This window comes from Calidris pugnax, unplaced genomic scaffold (assembly GCF_001431845.1).
Source record: "Calidris pugnax isolate Ruff unplaced genomic scaffold, ASM143184v1 scaffold54, whole genome shotgun sequence".
In the NCBI taxonomy this organism is placed as follows: domain Eukaryota; kingdom Metazoa; phylum Chordata; class Aves; order Charadriiformes; family Scolopacidae; genus Calidris; species Calidris pugnax.
This window is the reverse complement of record NW_015090864.1, coordinates 5091622-5106059: the sequence shown is the minus strand read 5'-3', so window position 1 is coordinate 5106059 and position 14438 is coordinate 5091622. Positions and strand designations below refer to the sequence as shown.

Genomic DNA, 14438 nt, shown 5'->3' with positions numbered 1-14438 from the left:
GGATTTCATAAAATTACCATGCCTGGTAGCAATTGGCATCCTTTCTCAGCAACAGTTTGTGTCTAGTAACTGGCACCCTTCCTCTGCAAAGTAGCCAAGAAGTAAATGATGGTGAAAACTGAACTGTTTATATCCTACCTCTGCATAAATGGAGAAGCAAGCAGATTGCAATGCTGCTGAAATACGGCGAGCTTGCATTTCTGCCTGGGTGGCACCTGTTTCGTGTGTAAACAGGAGACTACAGTCTGCAGAGCTGCCGGGCTGACAACTCTCAGATATGCTGAATTCAGTCTTTCTGAAAAGTCTTGAAAAATCTGAGCTAAAATGGGAGAGAAATAAATAACTGTGAACCGGGGAAACGAATCGTGGGTTCTTATTACCAGAACAGATCGTTTATGATTTTGGTTCTCCTCTTCCACAAATAAATGTAAATCCTTGTAGCACCAATGAAATCAGTGGACTTATCTTTCTGCACGTTTAGCATGAGAAGAAAAATCACCAAATACATCAGGAAAATCCCCTTGCTTCCTTAATACAAGAAGGGGAAGATTAATATCACTTATTCTGCTAGGAATAAAAAAGGGCTGGTGTGCAGCTGTCAATTTTAAGTATGCACATTTAAGAATCTCTCTAACCCGCTTTGAAGAACTGCTTCTGTAAAGCAGAGTTGCCGCTACTCGATTTAATGAGAAATCAGAGGAAAACCTGGAGTGATACCACACTACAGCAATAGGATTATAGCTAAAACACAGAGAGGAATTGTGCTACACTTTTTTCCTTTACAAGGGCATTTTACTAGCAGACTACAGCATTTGCAAATACAGATCTAAAGTGTGTGGAGTCCTACCTTAAGATTGCAACACAGGTACATAATTGAAATCCAGCAAATTCCTCAGAGAAGGTATGAAAACAGGAAAGAGAAAGTCTAAACCTGATTATTTGAGACCAGTCATCCCCACTCTCCATCCTATGCCATCTGGTCCATCATTCCACTTCAGCAGAAACAACCAGACATCAGGCTAGCTTAGCAGACTGATTTTTTTGTTCAGTTTTTCAGACCCCTCCCCTCTTGCCATTCATCTATGCAAAAGCCAAAGACAGTCTGGTGCAAAGGGAGCACTCAAATGTCAGAATTAGAAGGTGCTGCTCATATTTGTCATGTGAATCCATCTGGATATTTTTTTTCTTTTTCTTAATGACCCAGCCTTTTCAGGAACCCCAATTATTAAAACCCAAATCACTAACACATGCATGCAAAAGAGCAACATGGGCAAAACAGGTTAAACACAATAGTCTGAATTCAGGAACTGTTGCCCAGCTCCTGGTGAATGTACCAGTAGATGAAATTATGCTCCTCTACTCGCATGTCTGCAGGTCCCAGAGGAGTTTCCAATTGAGCTGTCATCTGTCAGAGCTAATGCCATTGTAGTTTGAACTTACACCTACGTAGCTAAACAAAGAACTTGTCCTCCTGGTGCACCTCAGAAACACATTTCCTCCCCCCTGAAAGTTGTAAGGTGTTTGGAAGCAAAGTACAGCACTTGTTATAAAAAATAATGCACCTGTGAGTATTCAGCTGGATAAAAATACCGGAATCTGGCCCTTAAAAGTCAGAACACTGAATGCTAAGACTGGCCAGAAACCACAGCTGCTCAGCAGGGGCTGTTAACAGCAAATCCTCCCCTGGAACCAGCCTGGGTTGGTATTTCCTTTCATTTTGAATAAAGGTGAACTAAAACTTTGCCAGACAAACACCATCACAGCCACTAACTGCTGGTCTCTGCACAAGTGCTGGATGCTTTGCCAAATGTCATCCCTGGAGGAGGGAAAGAGCAGTTTAGCAGTGCTCCTTCATGGATTCATCCAGAACATTTTAAGTGTTTGAACTCTGACCGTGGAGGAGCGAGGCGCGTCATTTCTAATGGCTCCTGCCTTGCTGGCCTAAGATCTTTTCCCACACTGGGCAGCACACTGCCCATAATAAAACACAGATTCATTATTCCAAGGGTTGACTCTTAAAATTAGTCTAAGTGGGAGAACTTGGCAAAAAGATGGACTGCCAAAGTTAATTTAGCCTGTTATCAATTCAATAGGCTTAAATAGGCAGTGAAAGTGTTTCATAAGTGTTCATTGTTCAGAGTTCAAGCTAATACCTTCTGCTAAATTGCATTTTGAAGTTTAATCACAATCTACTTTATGTTTCTTTTGGTAATTGGGATCTCTCTGCAGTATAACGTTTTGGTAATTGGGATCTCTCTGCAGTATAATATGAAGAACTCAAACTAATGGGCTCCTCTGATGGAAGTTTAAATTTTGGAAGTTTGCCTCAAGGTACAGTGAGTGAAAGTGCCTGAAATAACCCGGAACCTTTCACCCAAATGAGGCATTAATATTTTGATCACTAATGAAATTTCATATTAGCACAGGCAATAACAACAAAATAACCATTATTTTAAATTTTGCTATTTTGGACCAAAATTAACAGGAGTAATTTCAACCCCCTGACACACACACGCACACTGGCACAGGAGCTGCTGGCGAACTGGCCGCTTGTTCATTTTGTCCAAAATGTTAAATGTCAGCATTTTCTTTACCAAAGGGAGAAACAGTGAGAAATGCTCATTTCTGGGCAGCGTTTTGCTCCAGGGAGGGATATGGATACTGGGAAATGGCACCCAGTAAGCTGTGACTGACGCGTAGTCCACGATCTGGGCACTTGTCCAAATGCATGTTGTCAAGTCCGCTACGCCTGATATCTGTTCTTTCAATGCCAGCCTTTTTTTTCGTGTGCGGGGCTTTTTTTATATATTTTTTTTTTTCCTCTCCCCTCTTTCTCTCCTCCATCAGCTCCCTGTGTTTCCTGCACCTTAGGCATTATGCTGTGGACAAATATATTTCCCTGCCACCGCGCACTGAATAAGCACCCTAAAACCTTTGTTTGCAGTGTGACTGCTCTAATCATGTCAGCAGAGATCTGACACGGAGCCTTCTCCTGCCCCATCTTACTGAAACAAAATAAACACAAATGTTTTCCTATATGTAGAAGCAAAGATGAGGACATAGGTGCTTTAAATCCGCTGCAGTGATTTACAGTCCTTTTCCTTTTTCTAATGGCCTTGCTGCTATCTTTCCGAAGACAATAGATAATGTTCTATTTCATTGCTAAAAATGATTAGGAAATAATTGAATTCTATGCAGTTTTCAAGAAATGCAAAACAAAACATACAGTTTGAAAAGGGAGAAATCCAGGCAAACTACGTATGTAAAAATAATGAAAAAAAACCCCTGCTATCTTACTTAATGATTAGTAAAATATTGGCCCAAATCAAGCTGATCAGAAGGATGCTCTAAGATTTATTGCATGCTGTATGCATGTACACATGTGGGCTCGCTCTCCTGCCAGTAGGAACCAGGGAGTCATCCACAGAATTCAAAGATATTTTATCCAGTTGCACTAAAAAAGAACGTGTCCCACAGACTGGAACTGAAAACAGACAGAATATAAATACTGTTTGAAAGGGCATTACGGTTCTTGACAATAAAGTATATTTCCTGCAGTAAAAGGCTGAAATTAATGCAGCCTGTCAAATAAACACATGACTTCATGGTATCTCTGATTTATAGATGCTAGAATTATTAGGGGCATAAGACACTGTCACAAACAATTTTATATCAAAATCTTTATGCACTGACATTTTTATAGCAATTTTCAATAATTTCGGCTACACTTGTGTCACCCTGGAATAATTCTATTGACTTTTATAGAATCACTTCAGGTTTAGGAGCCGGTCTGTAATGCACAGAAATTGTACAGTAAAATTTTCACTGTATACAAAGGAAACAGATGTGGCTCCAGATGCAGATGGTGAACTCTCTATTACCTGAGACATTTCAGTCTTTTTTCTATCTTACAAATGATGTATCATAGCTAAAATAAACTTACCGGCTCTGTGCAGAAATTAGTGGGTGAATTCTTTGACCCGGTATTATGAGAAAGCTAAACCACAATGATCCCTATGGCCCTCTCTGACCTCAAAATTATGAAACTCTTAGAGGTAGAAACGTGCAAAAAAAGCCATCACAAACTGTTTCGCCTTGTCAAATGAAATAAAATGAGTCAGTAATTCTGAAATGAATATAGGGAAGAAGAGAATAAAAGCATGGGGTTTGGTACCACCAGCCCTATCGGCGATGCCTACAGAGGCAGTTACTCATCTAAAGCCTGGTTTTCCTGGGAGATGCATTTGGTGGAGCCCAGACAAGGTTATACTTGAGGGAAGAAAAAAATTCAAGATGAAAAAGGTGAATATGATTGAGAAAGCAAGGTGTGCTCTGGAGCAACGAATACTCATTTGGTGTGCAAAATCCAGGCAATGTACACCCCTCAGGTCCTCTGTGCAGACCTAGACCCAAGCCTATTGAAAAATCATAGCAGAGGTGCTGCTCTGCCTTGGAGGGGTCTCAGAAAAGGAGACTGGGAAGTGCAGCTGGTAAACTGGGAAAATCTGAGGTGATGGAAGAGGCGTTCCCCTTCCTGCAGGCAGTATTCCTTGCCAGGTCATGGGAAGGTGAGCCCTTGGAGGCACAGCAGCAGCAACCCTCTGCTACTTAAGGTTTTCCACAAGCAGGGTAAGCCTTGGGCTATCAGGATGGCACAAACTGGGTAGGGTGGGAGCTGGTGGCCGTGCACGGAAAGGCAGAGCTCCCATGGCGTGTCGTGCCTGGTGTCGAGGAAGGGGTAAGGAGCTGCAAAGCACTCCGTCCCGGCAGCAGGCAGCCAGCACTTTCCATATGACCCAATTAGCCACTCCGTCGGAACAAATCAATAATGGCATTTTCTGAAGACAAGCAGGCAAGTGCTGCTGGCTCGGCACTGCGCTGCCTGTGAAAATACAAAGGTGTTATCTCTGCGGAAAGCAGCATCCGTGCCTGGCTTTGTCACTGCAGAGGGGGCGAATGCGAGATGCTTTTCAGACTGCTGTCACCAAGAGCCACAAGCCACCGCAGCGCGGATCTCCTCCGTGGCGTGCCGTAGACAGAGCAAGTTGAGGGCAGTCATTTGAGTAAGGCAGCACATGTAGTAATTAAATTTAAGAAAGGGGAGAAAGCAATAACAGCCTGGTTGGCCTGACTCGAACAGCAAGGAAACGGCAGAGCCATTTTCTTAGGTTGTACTAATAAAATTTGCTCGCTGTAGGAAGTCATCAATGGAGAAAAGGATCCAGATAGCGTGCAGAAAGACCTGGATATCACTGAGGTCTGGGGTAACAGAAACAAGACAAAGTTCAACAGTGTAAGAACAGGACACTGTACTTTGGGGACTGGCTCAGGACACCCAGTGTTACTCATCTGGAACCTCCTTTTAGTTCGTTAATCACAGGATTCCTCTGAACCACAAAGTGATGTCACTGAAAAAGGCACACGCTGTTCTGGGCTACAGCTCTGGGCACCTTGAAGGTTAAACAATACTGGAGTAAGAATTTTAAAGATTTAAGCTTCGGACTCACATATCTAACGTAAATGGTACAAACCCCTCTGATACCTGAAACTGTCAACTGCAGGTAAATTCTGGCAGAATAGACTCAGTCAGGTAGACTGGACTGTACACACATTGAGTTGTTCTGTCACTTTACTGTCCCCATAATCTGGTTCTTACTCCTTCAGAAAACTGAAAGTTGATGTCACATATGAAAAGATCGTCTTTATAAGCAATTACAAGACATTCTATGGACATTCAAGAAAGCCATTTCCACATTCTAACCACCTAGGAAGCCAAAATGAGAACCTCAAAGAACCTTGAGAAGATGCAACCAGCATGTTTCTGTGACTGCTGCTGGGTTTTTGGCAGCTGTTTTCCTGCTAGGACAACCCATGTTTAAATTATCTATCTCAAAGACAGAGGAAAAATGGAAGACGGTTATTGTTCTCAGTATGAGGCTAAACTTATCATCAAACCCTGAAGCAATCTTGTGGACTGACAGGGAGAGACCTCCCCAGCACTATGAGCAGGACAAGGAGCGGGGTTAGGTAAAGACATCAACTAAAATGTTGCAGTGATGGGCATCAACACACATATCCCACAATAATGACAAATGAATTAAACTCAAGGCAGTCCTTTCTCAGCTTCTCTCCTCTTCTGCCAGTTTCTTGAGTCTCTGCTGACTTTAAATGTTCAGCTTTTCTTTCTGATGCCTCCACCATATGTGTGAGCTACAGGCACATGTCTCCTGGCTCTCTTAGCCGGCAGAGCATCTCACTTGCATCTGAGTAATCAAAGAAGATTTAGAAGCTATCAGGTGGGCTCATTGCTTCAAACCCCTCTCAATGGCAGTGCCACAAATCGGTAGCTTTCAGGAAGACGGCTGCTGCCAGTGTAAGCTTTGATAATAGAAATGGCAGCTGAATTTAAAACTCAGACATTTCTATTACTCAGAGGAAAATGTGCAGTCACAGAAGGGTTTCTCATCATCTGAAATTTCAGACTGCTGCGTGTGTCACTGTGGGTCCCATTTCTCACAGCCACAAAGACTTACTTTAGAGTAGTTTGGTGACTTTTTGGGAAGAGAACTGGTACAGGAGCCGTAAGATCAGCTGATCATCACCTTAAAATACCCCATTGGGATCCACAACTATGCAGTTCTGCCCAAGACCAGCCTCCCTTTAGATCTCCACCACGACAAATGAGTCTGGACTTATGCAAGCGCAGGATGAACAGAATATGGTCCAGGATCTTCAACCGACAGAGAAAAGTGCAAAGGACCCATAAGGATTGTGTAGGTACACCTAGCTGTGCACCTGAGAGACATATATACATATACTCCCTGTTTGTGCATCTCCCTTCATCTCTTCTCTCCTTCTATTGCCCAAAAACCTATGTGCATGAGGAGAAAGGCAGGTTCTGGCTACGATGCCAAAGGGCTGCTAAATTCCAGGTCAGCCAACAACTTTAAAGGGAAGCAGGGCACGTTGTCTTCTGCCAAGAAGTAAATATACATACACATTCTCATTGTACATGCTAAAATATTTAAATATGTAAAAATATGGATTGTAATTAGGGAAAAGTTAGGAATGGCAGCTGAATTTAAAACTTAGACATTTCTATTACTCAGAGGAAAATGTGCAGTCACAGAAGGGTTTCTCATCATCTGAAATTTCAGACTGCTGCGTGTGTCACTGTGGGTCCCATTTCTCACAGCCACAAAGACTTACTTTAGAGTAGTTTGGTGACTTTTTGGGAAGAGAACTGGTACAGGAGCCGTAAGATCAGCTGATCATCACCTTAAAATACCCCATCGGGATCCACAACTATGCAGTTCTGCCCAAGACCAGCTTCCCTTTAGTTCTCCACCACGACATATATACATATACTCCCTGTTTGTGCATCTCCCTTCACCTCTTCTCTGCTGCTATTGCCCAAAAACCTACGTGCATCAGGAGGAAGGCAGGTTCTGGCTATGATGCCAAAGGGCTGCTAAATTCCAGGTCAGCCAACAACTTTAAAGGGAAGCAGGGCACATTGTCTTCTGCCGAGAAGTAAATATACATACACATTCTCGTTGTACATGCTAAAATATTTAAATATGTAAAAATATGGATTGTAATTAGGGAAAAGTTAGAATAGATTTGAATGTTTAGTGTCCCCTTGGTAGTTTCTGTATGGTGCCCTCCACACAGAAAGATACTTCACGGTAATTGTGCCCTTTCAATGCAATCATGTAAATTTTGCTCCTGTTCATGTTGTTCTTCCTTTGTGAGCTCTGCCGTGGTTATTGTGGACATCGTGGAGGGAAGGAGGTGAGGACCTCCACGGAGTTGGGGCTCGCAGGATTAAAGCATCTAGGAGTGAGCGGGGAATTTTATCCCCCAGGGTTGCCCTTGATGCACAGGTTAACACACTGTAATGCCCACAACTCTATATTCAGGGAACTGGGATTTTATAGTGATCTCCAGGTACAATAATTTCTTCTGCACTAACCTAGGTGTTGATCAAGAGAGGGTTTTTTTTGTGGGTCCAGAGATCATATGCCTTTGGAATGGGCACCATTAAAAATGACAGATCTTTGAATTGTTTGGGATCTGCTTTCTCATGGCTCTGCTCCTTATGGAGACATCTACAGCTGCGCAAATTTATGAGGGTTTTGCAGGAAAGCAAATGCAAAGCTCATCACACAATTACCATTTCTGCTGTTGAGCTTCTTCCTATTTTTGTTTATTTATTATGCCAATGCATTTTGAGTCTTTGAGTTGCAACCCCCTTGCACACACACATTTTTCCTCTCTAGAAATTTGATAAAATTGTTTGTTGGATTTATGAACTTGCTTCGAGCTTGGACGTTTCCAGCAGCAGACCCCTCAGGCCCACAGACAAAGGTTGAAAACCATTGATCAGGGCTATGCACAGGGGAACAGCAGTGACCTGCAGCAGCTGTTTGTCAAAGCCCGGAAAACACTAGTGACAAAGCTAATTAATACATTTCTCGACTCCGTGCCTTCTATTTAATGCACATACCAGCAGTCAACTATATTATTTCACTGTAATCCAAATATCTTCTGGTAATGTGACAATGGTACTCTAACGTTTATTGAAAACCTCATTTTAAGGATACAGTGTGAAAACAGTGTTTTGGTTTGCTTCTCCTACTGGGTTTTGTTGCCTCCTATTTTGTTTCACCTTGAATCCTCAATGTTTATATTACATATGATAATGTTTCAATATTGCTAAAACAATTTGAAGAAGTTTTGTTAATATTTTCAAATCTACTTTTATTCATAATGTTCCATTTTGCTAAAATGCTTATTTTTCTCCATCAGCTCCCTGACTCATGACTCTAACAGATCTTACTAAAGGTCTAATTCTGCATTTATTTGCTGTACAGCATATAATAGACATCTACCTGTTCTGTCCACTAATATACACACCAGCACCTACATGGACAGGTTGTGCAGCTCAATAGAAATCTTTTATACTTTTAAGGTATGGTAAGATGTAAAAATCCCAAACCTTCCATTCTCTATGCTGCAATTCATCTTACAATTAGGAAAGTTGCTATTTATCTTCAGGAAGGGGGAATACAGTCATGCAACACTCACACACGTGTGGATACATGTCACACGCTTCCAGGTCTCATGGACCCTTACGTGCATGTCAACAAACTTTTGCTTTGCACTGTGAAAGAAAAATCTGAAAGTTTTTAAGATTGTGACCCTCTGTCAGGTGCAGCAGAAAGGTGTGGATATCTTTAAAGGCCAAAAAGAAAAAAAACAACCAACAGACCCAAACCTCCAGAACTAAATACATTTATATACTATTAAACACATCTATAGTAGTCAGTATTTGCAGATCAGTTGATAATAAAAAAGCCGTCTACTATATTCATATTTCACTTTTCAAGTGTACTCTGCTTGTAGCTTCAACTAATACAACACTGGAAATAGACAAGGACTTCAAAGAAAAAGATAAGATACAAGCCATGCCACCCACACCCACACCACAGGTCATTTCAATAAAAGTATTCCTAAAAAAAGATACAAAAAAGTCCCTAAAAATGTTTACCCAAAACTTCAGCCTTCTCTTCTTGTTACCTAACTGTCTATTTAGATGGTGAAGTTTAATGATAAAGTTTTCTGGCCCCTTCAGCTCCCAAAGGGGAGAATTGCTGGTGAGCAGATGCACCAACAGCGAAAAGATTTCCACAACAGAGCAGCAGAAATTAACATTAGGAGCCAATTTGTGCCTCCTGACACAGATTCCTTCCTTGGGGCTTTTTTAGGACAGCCCTTCTCTAAGGACAGCTTTGCTTCAAAACTTTCTCCCCCTTAACAGAGAGATCGGAGATCCCTCCTGACAGCTGGATCTGAACCAGGAGCTTTGATCCAGTTCCTGCTGAACTCCATGGGTCTCAGCCGGCGTCAGAGGATGCTGGATCAAGGCTCGAGGGTCTGGAAAACATTAACTAGATATGGTACTTGGAGCCGAGAGATAAAGCTGGTAGAAAGGGGAGAGAGGGGAAAGGAGAGAAAGAAAAGCATTCCTGCAAAGATCTTTCTTCTCCGTTTTACACCAACACCTTGAACCACGCAGGAATTTTCAGCCATTACTACAGGGTGCTCTGGGGAAAACAAAAATCTTCCATGTCACACCAAATAACAAGCAAATAACTATTTTTCCTGTCTGAATACATATGACTACACACCTTCTCTCTTCCTCTGGTGCCTTATCATATCAGCCTTTGCCATGTTGTACTTTTAAGAGAATTACCTGGTCCTCACTTCTTGCTACACAAATCAAACCAAGCCATTGCCCATTTTTGCACACTGAGAAAATTCCCTGTCATAGTCACAGAGCCTAAGATTTGTTCTCTAACATTCCCATGATTCAGCTGAAAGGAAAAAAAAGAACCCGCCTGTGTGAGAAAGGGTTTAATTGCTCTGGTTAGAAGAGTTAATTGAGACAAGCACAAAGAATACAAAGAAAAGGAATGCCTCTTGTTGGAGACTGAATTTTGCTCTTGGATATGCACCTGTAACTTCTTCTGAAGTTAACGACATATCAAAGGCATGATTAGGCCATAGGACATTTGCATCACGAGCCATGGATCCAGAGCAAGGGTGGGAACAAAGGCCCTCTTAATAAACTGCAACAAGTAAACATTTTAGTTGCCTACCTGCTCCATTTCAGTAAAGGTGCTCTGCTCCTCATCTTCCTCCTCGATATCTGACTCTCCCACAGCAATAGGAACACAAATGGACAGGTCAGGATTGGTCATAAAATCATCATTGTCTGTAATTCCTAGGTGTTTCTCCCCATTTTTATTCATCCCATCCTCAGCGTGGTTCTCTTTGTGATTCTCCATCTCTTTGCCAAGCTCAGCGGCCGCGAGACTGTTCACACAGTTATTAAGGGCACCTGTATTCTGGGCAGCAAGCTTCATCATCGCCTTCTTTTCAGCTGTCGTCTTGGGGTGCCGGAGGACACTGCAGCAAAAATTCCAGGTTGTGTGTTTCACGTACTGAAGACCCCTGTTGATCCGAGCAAAAGCAAGCTGGAGGTTGTTCATCTCCCCGTCCTCGTCTGGTGCCGAGAGGTTGTCAGCGCTGAAAGAGCTCAGCAGCAAGGCAAGGAACAGGTTGAGCACCTAAAAGCAATAAAGTTAAAAGGGAATCAGTGATTAATTGTGGAGGACAAATGTTTGGTGTTGGAAGCGGGAGGGACTGAGTCTCATCTAGGCTGTGCCACTGTATCACCACCAGTGTTCATGGAGATACCTCTAATTAGAGGTGATTTCAGTAGGAAAAGGAGTGAAGACGTTTCCAAACAGTTTAATTACAGCTGCAGAAATTTAGCATGGACAATAACTCATTCTGATGTTCCCTTTCACCCTCCAGTACCCCAAAACACAAAATAGAAAAGGCAAAGCTCAGAAACAGAATATGGGATACAACTGTCATTGGAAGCTACATAATGTAAATATTCTCATAAGTGGTAGTATAATGAATTTCCTGTAATTGCTCGTATTCCATCTTGGAGAAAATCACTAATTGCAATACTTAATGACATTCAGAAAGATACTGCTTACATGTAGAAAAAGACTAAGAGAAGACTGTTTTCAGGACCTTTTTAGTTTTCACTCAATGTGAATATTGTTATTTATATTTCTTAGTACATAATGAGATATATATGCATGGACTGAAACCAAATAGCATATTTGGAAACATTTCTAAACATTTGTATGCATTTTCACAGATAGTCTTGATTAAATATACTCTGGACCATGAAGAAAATCTATTGTGCCTGTCAATAAACACATAAGAGGTCAAATAGTTTCAAAACCTTTGCCCCCTGGCAAAAACCAAGCCATCTAGCTCAGGATTAATGTGGCTAAATCTGAGCAGGGCTCACCCCTAAAGCAGGCTTGGATCTGGAATTGCTGCTACTAATCAGGAAAAAACCTATTTGAAGATTTTCACTGATGTATGGGAAGATCCAAACGGAACTGGAGACTATAAGTTGGCTTCTTCTTGTTCCTGCAACTTTAGAACTGCCAAACTTTTTGGTAGTGCACTGCAAAATCAGACTCAACTGCACATTTTGGTGATGTGTTTGATGATTTAAACCTCTTTCTGCCTTCTAGGATTTTTTTTTTCCTTCCCAATCTATACAATTATAACCAATAAGTAAAATCAGTTTCTTCTACAAGGCTGTTCCCAGTAACACATCTTCCAGGCTGATCACCAGCTGCTGTACATGGGACTTTACACCTGCTTGTGGTCTGAGAAGGAATGAATCACAGCTTTCGTGCCAGATTGACAAGGGCAAGGAACTCACACCAAAGGCAGATGCCTGGGATGACGGGAATGAGGCAAAGGTGACTCAAACCAATATCAGCTAAAAGATATTTACCCAAAATAAATGAGGAGCAAATTGCCCGATATCAACTCATCTGCTGCCTGTACGAGGTGGGTGGGTGCCAGCTCTGTGACACTGCAAAGGAGAGATCAGTGCTGCCATTTGAGCAAGAAAATGGACTTTGTGAAGATATTTTCTTTATGATCTCTTGATGCTGCCAGAAATACTTGTAAGTCCCCTGGCTTCTGTCTTTCTGATAGTATTTTAAATTGATAAAGTCTACCAGGCCAAAATAAACAGTATAAGTAGCACTGGGCCTTACCAAAGAGCCAAAGGCTTTTGTTGTCATCCCTCCACTCTGTTTCCCATTATTTCAAATCTTCAGAATATGAGAGCCGGAATTTGGAAAACTAGCCCTGGTCTTAATCACTCTGATGACACTGCATTTGAAGTGTCCTGTCAGTACTGTTTTGTAAAGTACTCTTTGCAATCACCCTGATTATAAATGAAAGCAGTTGGTAGCACAGCAGATGCCCATGTCCATTATGAACTGCTGAATAAACTATTGCTGCACTGAGCACTACCCTGCTCTAAAGTAAAGCGAGATTAAAGCTAATTGTTTCTTAGCTGGTCCATCATACTGGAGTGTCACTGATAGCTTCTGTGGGTCTCCTCTTAATCACCGTGGCGGTCTGGTATGAATCAATCTTCCATTACATATCCCACTCAGACATATTGCAAGTGATGTTGTCTGATAGGTAGCTGAAAACCGGAGTACTGGATATACTCTCAAGCCAGTGGGAGTCCATCGGCGAAAGAGTCACTTGGCAGAATCACTTTAGACATTTCCAACAAGATTTGATAAAGGAGTGAGATCTCAGAGATAACAACATTGCTACAAGCACCCTGAAAATAAACATGTGGGTAAAGAAGAGACGCTGCCCAGGCCACCAGTGCAGACAAATCTTGGAACAAGCAAAACACATTTCTTCTTCCCAGTAGTAACTTAGGGATATGGGAAGAAGCTGGAGGAAGGGAGGGGATAAAGAAATCAAGAATAAAAATCTTCTGGACTTCAAAAGTTCCGTTCAATTACATTAAGAGAGGTGTCTACTCTTGTTTGAGGTTATCTGAGACACCTGCACCAGACCATCAGGACATGTGTCCCCTCCTGAATCTCCAACCATCATCCAACCAGGATACGACAGGATATTGCAGCAGGCAACACACTGGTGGTGTTTAGGGAACTCAATCACACTTCAAGGATGGCAGCTGCCTCCAGACTTGAACGCTAAAGTTCGAGGGTCCAATGAAGCATCTAAGCCCCATTTCAACCAAAAGAAATTCATCATATAGACAATGGAGCCTGACCAAATCCAGGTGACCATGATAGAGCTGGATGTAGCTGCCAATATGTAGTCATCTAGTGCCAATTGACCCTTGGATGCCCAAGTCATCCTGAGGCAACTGGCCAGCACCCCGCACAGTAATGGGAGATCTGTGTCTACTCGGAGGATACCCTACAATATCCCCACACCACGCACAGTAATGGGAGATCTGTGTCTACTCGGAGGATACCCTACAGTGTCCCCAGCAGAGGTGGAGGAAACTGAGCCAAGCCCTAGGTCTCTGCAGACTGTAGTGATAGCTCAGAAGTCTTCTCCATACATTTATATCTCTGCGTAGGCACCCAAATTCTGTTACCTGAAGCAGAAATTCATCCTATACTTTTGCATTAATTCTGCAGTTCAAAGAATGACTTGTTTGAAATGCCTTGTTTTACTCTTCTGTATTTATTTCGTATGTCAAACTACAGTTACATAAGTTTAACCAGATACACCTGCAGGTGCATAAAATAGGTGGTAACATTCTTAGTGTTGTTGTTTACCATGGATTATTAAGGCAATGTTGTTTACTTCCCAGAAATGCAGCTGACATTTTGCACAAAAAGCTATTTGCACTTCATGCTTTTAGCCAAAAATAAATCTCAAATATCATTCCCTCCTTCCTTTATGAGCAGGTAACCTCAGAGGTGTATTGCTGGGCGTTCAAATAGAGTGAACTGTGGTATAAGCACTTTATGTTTACTTAT

General features: G+C 42.0%; 1 protein-coding gene across 4 annotated transcripts in view; it reads right to left on the bottom strand.

Moving 5' to 3' along the window:
- LOC106889728 (sodium channel protein type 5 subunit alpha-like) overlaps positions 1–14438 on the bottom strand; it is a 214053-nt gene that overhangs the window by 60220 nt on the left and 139395 nt on the right. For all 4 annotated transcript variants that reach the window (XM_014945075.1, XM_014945076.1, XM_014945077.1 and 1 more), the window contains exon 16: positions 10665–11135. In XM_014945075.1, coding sequence (XP_014800561.1) covers positions 10665–11135 — 471 coding nt within the window. The remainder of the gene's footprint in view (positions 1–10664; positions 11136–14438) is intronic.